This window comes from Phoenix dactylifera, chromosome 17 (assembly GCF_009389715.1).
Source record: "Phoenix dactylifera cultivar Barhee BC4 chromosome 17, palm_55x_up_171113_PBpolish2nd_filt_p, whole genome shotgun sequence".
Taxonomy (NCBI): Eukaryota; Viridiplantae; Streptophyta; class Magnoliopsida; order Arecales; family Arecaceae; genus Phoenix; species Phoenix dactylifera.
The window spans coordinates 8,156,816-8,164,623 of NC_052408.1; the positions used below are offsets into that span (position 1 = coordinate 8,156,816).

The following is a 7,808-nucleotide window of genomic DNA, read 5'->3' on the forward strand; positions in this document are numbered from 1 at the left end:
ACTCGGTCGTATGAGCTAGCCCTAAATCATGCAATAAAAAATTTTCATTCTGCGGCTAGGTTTCTGTATAGAAAACGGAGCTTTCGGCCCCCGTACTAAGCCTTGAAAACCCACCTAGATCTAACGCCCAAAAAACAAAAAATATATAGTAAAAAAAATGAAGATTCTGCCCACTGTCTATTTTTTCATCTCGGAAAAGGGGCAAAGGGGTAAAAAAGATACCCGTGACTTTGGTCTTTTTCAATAAAATCATTATGTAATAAATCAACAAAATCCAAATCATCTCATGTTTCCTTTCCAGTTTACTTCTCGGGTGGCTCGCACCCCGACCCCAGGCGGTGCAGCTGAGCCAAAGTGGGCTCAGCAATCGGTCATAATTAATTCCACGAATCTTACTACACTGACCATGGTAAACTCCTTCTCGTTGTACCAAAATGGGGATCCTACTTAACCTTCAGAAGCAGGCAATGAACCAAATTGGGCGAGAGGGACGCCTCACGAGCTAGGCTTTGAAGATGAGGCCTTTTGGCGAAGCCAAGTCAACTTCGGGCCACAGACTGCCCTAAGGTTCTTTTCTGTTTTCATTTTTTTATCATTGAACAAGTCTCCTTCTCTCACGAATTTGGTATGGTACCCTTCCATCTGCGAGATTTTTTTTTTTTTAACGAAGTGCTTGTGCTTTCACTCGATCAAGAAGTTTTGAATCATTAATAGTATACCACTTCTACGAATGGCTCGTTATGCTGCATCTCTTCCGAGACCAGGGCATTTTCTCATAACTCCTGCCCCGTGGCAGTAAGAAGTTGGTCTGGTTGGTTTGCTTGCCAATTGATGGACAGAAACGAGACTGTAGCTCCAGTTTCATGTCCCAAGGTCTTATTTAATCCAAAGAATGGAAAGAGGGCTAGTTTAGGGCCCTCCGGTCTATTGTCAAAGGAGTAGGAGATACCATAGTGATTTGACTTTGGGGTGGTTTCTTCGTGGACAATGCCACCTTTAATCAGTTTTTTAGTCTCCATCATTGATTCCCCCTTATTTTCAATAATATATCGAATAGCAGATGCGGCATTATCTTGGATTTCAAATATACCTTTCTTTCCAGATGTGGATACTGAGTCACCGGAAGGTCTCATTCAACCCTCTCACGGTCCTGCCAGCTTTTGTCTACCCTTTCAACTTCCATCTCAGTCCAGTAAGCATAGAACGCTTCAGCTTCCTCGCTGAAGTGAAGAAAGCTCAATAAACACACACGAACACAGTGCATGACATGAGGCACTCTCGTTTATGGACGGGTCATCTGGTTACAACCAAAGAAAGATGGCACCCAAGGTTTATGCACTCCGAAATACGGTTGCACTTAACTTCGAGAACAGAAAAAGGAGGAGAGGATGGAGGGTTTTATTAAACAAATCTTCTTCTCGTATCCTAATTTATCCAATATAGATAGAAATTTAACCATTCGACTAATATCTGCTTTATCTGTAAAAAAAAATGTTAAAAAAAAAATAAGATATGGATATGGATAGACAACTGTCCTATCTATATTCGAATATCCGATTCTATTTGCAACTCTATCTGATTTTATATGATACTCATGAGCTTTTAAGAAAAATAAATAACCACATTAGCATGCTATTTGTAATGTCCGGGCCCACAACCTACTAGGCCCAATAAGAAATGGGCCCAGTTAAGGGTTTGGGCCCAAATTTCACTGTGGGCAGTGCTGTTATAATGTTTAAAAAAAACGAAGGGATAAGACCGACAGGGAAGGGTGACCCTCACCCCTGCTGGCAGCCGATGCCTGCGCACCGGAGACAGGGGGGCGGCGGCCAGTCCCGGAGAGGGGAGGAATGGAGCGGATGGGACCTCTCAGAGGGGGGTCTCATCCTCTAAACAATTGTTTAAGCCTCTGCCGGCAACCCTAAGTCACAGACCCCCAAGAACACTGAACGAGAGAGAGAGCCGAAGCCCTGGAGCCGAAGGCGAAGGAGCCCTGAAGCTCCAAGAGGAAGGAGGGACTACCAGGGGGAAGAACTGCCCAACGGTAACCAGCAAAAAGCCAGGTAAGCCCCCTGCCTTCTCTCCCCCTGTTTTGTGCAAGACAACAAAGAAACAAAGAAAGAAGGGAGGAAGGGGACTGCTGGCAGACCAAGGGAGCGGCCGCGGGCATCCCGCAGTGCCGCCGGCTTCTCCCGGCATCTCTTCCCCGTGGGAGAAGAGAAGGCCGCCGCAGGCGTGGCCGTGGGCTCAGCCGCAGGCGCGGCTGTGGACGCCGCGAGCTCGGCCGTGGCACCGCCGACTGTGGCTCGGCCCTCCCAAACCCCCCTTCTTCCTTCACAGGGGAAGAATGAAGAGAGGAAGAGAGAGGGTTTGGGAGTGAGAGAGAGAATATGGGGGGTTGGTGAAGGGAGGTTGAAGAAAAGACGAAGAATGAAAGAAAGAAAGGAAGAGGGAAAAGAAGAGAGGAAGAGGGGACTCATCCTCGTCGTCGAGTGCGGCGGCCGCCGGCTTCGGCCGCGAGCACCGTCGACGCAGGCGCGGCCGAGAGTGCCGCAGGCTCGGCCGGGGATGCCGCGGGGCTTGGCTGCGGACGCCGCCGGTCGTGGCCCGTCCCCCTCCGCTCGCCGTCCTCCCTTTCCGCTCGTCGTGCTCCCATCGTCGGAGAAGAGAGGAAGGGGGAGATCGGGATGAAAGAGAAGGGAGGAGAGGAAGCTTCGGGAAGGAGAAGAAAAGAAGAAGGAGAAGAGAAGAAAAAGGGAAGAAAAAGGGAAAGAAAAAGAAAAAGAAAGAAAGAAAGAAAAATATAAAAAGAGGGGGTTTAGCCAAATTTGACTAACCTAAGCCCAATTAGACTGGGCAAGTCTAAATCCGAGCTCAATCAGATTGTGCTAAGTCTGGACGAGCCCAAACTGCAAATTGGATCAAATCCGAACCAAATTAGGCCCAAATTGATTTGGGTCCGAACCCAGTTGAGTGGAGTTAATCCCAGCAGGCCCAATTAATACTAAATTAGGCCCAGTAAATTGACAGAGGACCCAATTGGCTAGAAAAGGTTGGACCCAATTATAAACGAGGCCCAATCCTTCAATTAAAAACCCAATCAACCCATGTGGGCCCAATCTGGTTTTAAACTGAGCCCCAAAGGCTCTAAATTGGGTAAATTGGACTTGGCTAGATCCTTGGACGGGATCCAAGCAAGTAAGTTCATAGTATGATGAACTAAGAGATTTTATAATAAATAAATGGGAAATAATGTAAACCCTATGATGTTGTTTTAGGTGATTAAGGATTTGTCACCTGGACTTGAGCAATTTGGAAAGCGAATTGAGGTAAGTAATCTGTCTTAATCCTATCGTAGATCTTGTATTACGTTTTATAAGATGAACCAGTGTTTTTCATACAATTTGAATTGTATGCATGATTAGTGAAGAATGTAAGTAATCTGTCTTAATCCTATCGTAGATCTTGTATTACGTTTTATAAGATGAACCAGTGTTTTTTTTATACAATTTGAATTGTATGCATGATCAGTGAAGAATGTAAGTAACCTGTCCTAATCCTGTTATGGATCATGTCATTAATGTTTCCTACGCATTTATTTTAAGTATATATGTTTCATGCATGATATGTTACAATGCATAAGTAACTTGCATGATCCCAGAAGCTATGGCTATGTATGCAACATGATGATACTGATATTTTAATTATGCATGTAAGTTTATAAAGTCTTAGCTAGCCCAGAGGCACTATAATGGGCTCAAAGATGCTACTGAGAATGACTGAGCCGCCAGTGGCTGAATAGTAACTGAGCTGCCCCGCCAGTGGCTGAATAGTAACTGAGCCTGCCCCGCCAGTGGCTAAATTGGAATTGGGCCTGCCCCGCCAATGGCTGAATAGTAACTGAGCTTGCCCCGCCAGTGGCTGAATAGTAACTGAGCTGGCCCCGCCAGTGGCCGAGTCTGACTTCGCAGTAGCATCCGAGAGTAAAAGGACCACGGCATGCCGGGGGGCACGGTTTCATATGCATATAATATGAAAATTTTGTGATTTGCACTACTGCTTTGTTTAAATTGCATACTTATTATGCCAGGATGATTATTAGATAAACATGCATGTCAGCTTCTCAAAACCCTGATTTACATGTTTAGTCTACTGGTTGATCCGGTAGGATTATGCAGGATTACTTACTGAGCCGTGTAGCTCATATCCGTTCATTTACTTTTTCTTTCAGATCCTTACCACTGATAGCTGCCAGAGACACGTTAATCTGGTATCAGGGCTTCTTTCTTTTGGGGTAAAGCAAGAATACTTTTGTGTACATAAACTACATAGAAGCTCTGTATTTGGGTACTGACCAGCATGATGTACTAAGAATGCTTTCATATGAAAAGATTCGGTTGGTTTGACTACCCTGTTACCCAGGTATGAGGCTTCGTGCTATTGTGGGCGATAGTCGGCAATAGTACGGCCGTGTCACGGATCCGGGTCCGGGGCGTGACACTATTAGCTTGATTTATCTTCCACTTAGTAATATTTTCGATTCTAAAATAAACATAACTACTAGAAACAATCATGAAAAAACTAAAATCTTATGGGAGGTAGATCTTGATTCTTACATCGATTTTGCTTTCAACCACACCATCTATTTTTTTCGAATTAGGAGATGCACCCATCTTTTCTGAAAAGAAAAATTTTGCTCGACCATTTTGGGTCCAATCAATGGATTTTGGCTCTGATTGTTCGAAAAAAAAGAAGAGATAGCTTTGGCCACATGTGCCCCATGCATGTGGAAAACGCGTGCAACCGCCCAAATATCTAACCCCTTAAACAAAATTCTATGCACTTCTTATTCTCGAGCCCTAACCTTCGTGCCGCCCCGCCTCGCCGACCAACCCACTGCATAGCTTGAAGCCCCTGGATAGCCCAAAACCCTAGCCTCTTAAATAAATTTCTCTACCCTCCTTATCCACAAACCCTAACCCTCGTGTTGCCGCCCCATCACCCTTCTTTGCATTGCCTCCTATCCCTCCATGTAGGTTGGAGCCCCTTCGTTGTCCCATCATCTTCATTCGTCCCTAAAAATCTAGCCATCATATCCATCGCACTCATTCGATCTCGAAATGTCGACCCTTACATCTCGGTCGCTTTTCCACCGCCCCATTCCCATCACCTCTACTAGTAGGATATCATCCCCATAATCTGCTTCTAGCCCTCTAATCTCGGCGACTTACAACCTCGTCCGTCTCCTTTTTCTCATCTCTAACCCTTTATTTGACTTTATGTCTTCCTATTTCCACCATCTGCTATGTTTCTGCTCACTCCACTTCATTCGCAGTCTCATACCCACGTGATCCTCTCCACTCCTCTATCTTTCTCCCTCCTATTGATTTTTTCTTTGGATATGTTCCCTTCCTTCCCCCATCTCCTCCCCTCCACCCCGACTTTCCACTTTGTTTCTTACATCATGGACCATTTTGGAGAGGAAGGCTACCTTCCCCTGGTAGCAACCCCTAATGGCTAGATTGACGAAAAGAAAGAGGAAAGAAAGAAAGAGGGAGAGAGAAACCCTATAGGTTAGGGATGGAGCAGATCTTGGCAACTAGTGTTTGTCCTAAGTTAAGGTTAAGGCTAAGATGAGAAAGGTGGAAAGGATGCAGATAGACAAGGTGGAGCAGGAAAAATAGGGGAGGAGATTGGCTGTCCTAAGATGCCCCCAATCCCTCATCATACCGAGGTAATTATGGCTACGTCTAGTTATTGGGCTCGGATGGGGGTGAGGTGCATGAGAATATAACAGCGGGGTTAACCTCTGTTCAGAAAAGCTAGAATCTCCTCCATCCCAGATCGTGCTAAGGTGACCATTACCATGCTCGGTTACAGGCCACAGGTGGAGATAAGGCGCGCGAGGCTATGTTGGAGGCGTTGATCATTACTCTCCTCTTCAACAGGAACTCGACATGTGACACTTAGAGAGTATAAATGAAAGGTTGAACACATCTTCCTCAACTCTGACTCATGTAGTCCGAATAGCGACTATTGGAGGTAAGAACATGGAGCATAAAAGGTGTGAACATGTGGCATTTTTTTCTTCAGCTAGAGATTAATATGTGGCACACTCATAGATATGCATATGAGTCTCTTTGTGTGGAGAGCTGGATTCTCCTTTAATGTATAGAAAGTGTAGGTATAAGTATTTTAGAGGCTCAAACATAGCCTGTAGCATGACTTGACCTAACAGCGGCACCTAATTGCCGAAATCAATTTTGGACCAAATAATTTCGGCTCGCGTCTCGACCCCCCAATTTCCAAAAGCCAGTTCATTTCTCGCTTTTCTCTCCCTCAAGCGGCATGGCGATCGACTCCTTTTTCCTCCGCCTCTAAGCCTCCCCCTCCCCTCTTTCTCTTCGCGACCACCACCTCGAAACCTCACCTCCATGGCTTCTCTCTCCCACGCCCTCTCCTCGCCTCAATACATTCTCCCTCCTCCTGCTCTCATCCGCCGCCAAGCCCTAGCCCCCCGCCGCCATCTCCGCCGCCGGGCCCCAGCTGCCGCCATCTCCGCCGCGATCCAGTGGAACCGCAAGCCACAGCTAGCCGGCGAGACACCCCGCGTGGTGGTAGTCACCTCCGGAAAGGGCGGCGTCGGCAAGACCACCACCACCGCCAACGTCGGCCTCTCCCTTGCCCGCTTCGGCTTCGCCGTTGTCGCCGTCGACGCCGACGCCGGCCTCCGCAACCTCGACCTCCTCCTCGGACTCGAGAACCGCGTCAACTACACCGCCGTCGAGGTCCTCAACGGCGACTGCCGCCTCGACCAGGCCCTCGTCCGCGACCGCCGCTGCCCCTCCCTCGAGCTCCTCTGCATCTCCAAGCCCCGCTCCAAGCTCCCCCTCGGCTTCGGCGCCAAGGCCCTCACTTGGGTCGTCGACGCCCTCCGCTCCCGCCCCTCCGGCCCACCCCATTTCGTCCTCATCGACTGCCCCGCCGGCATCGACGCGGGGTTCATCACTGCCATTGCCCCCGCCAACGAGGCCGTGCTCGTGACCACCCCCGACATCACTGCTCTTCGTGACGCCGACCGGGTGACTGGCCTTCTTGAGTGCGACGGCATTCGGGACATCAAGATGATCGTCAACCGGGTCCGCACTGATCTTATAAGGGGGGAGGACATGATGTCGGTGCTTGACGTGCAGGAAATGCTCGGTCTTGCGCTGCTTGGGGTTATTCCAGAGGACTCAGAGGTGATTAAAAGCACGAATCGAGGATATCCTCTTGTCCTCAACAAGCCGCCGACAATAGCGGGGCTGGCATTTGAGCAGGCTGCATGGAGGCTGGTGGAGCAGGACACCATGACTGCGGTCATGGTCGAGGAGGAGCCCAGGAAAAAAGGCTTCTTTTCCTTCTTTGGAGGGTAAAAAGTGTGAGGATTTCAAAGTCTCTATCATTTGGGAGCATAGGATTCTGGTTCGGGGTTGATTTGATGCAAGCCAAAAGACAGTCGGATTGCCGATGAAGTGAGGGAGCATGATGGTGTACAGTTAGGAGGTATGATGACTGTTTGTCTTGTTCATATTTTTGTGATCCGAGGTGGTCTGATTCTTTGTTTGAAATCTAAACTGGGTTCATGTTTTGTCCTAAAGTTTTAATGCCAATAGTCTTGTGGCCTTTGTTTGTTGTTAGGCATTTTGGTGGTTCATCATAATGTAGCGTATATGAGATGATTGAAATGTATGGAAAGATAGTTTTCTTCCCCTAGTTTATTGAATTTATGTATTACTTTTATTCTAAAGTGAAGCGTACTTAATCTC

The 7,808-nt window shown here is 47.5% G+C and overlaps 1 protein-coding gene across 1 annotated transcript; it reads left to right on the forward strand.

Annotated features, from left to right (window-relative positions):
* Positions 1–6,272: 6,272 nt before the first annotated feature.
* On the forward strand, positions 6,273–7,808 carry LOC103712224 (putative septum site-determining protein minD homolog, chloroplastic). Its single transcript, XM_039114868.1, has one exon. The coding sequence runs from the start codon at positions 6,435–6,437 to the stop codon at positions 7,413–7,415; it is 981 nt and encodes a 326-aa protein (XP_038970796.1). The 5' UTR covers positions 6,273–6,434; the 3' UTR covers positions 7,416–7,808.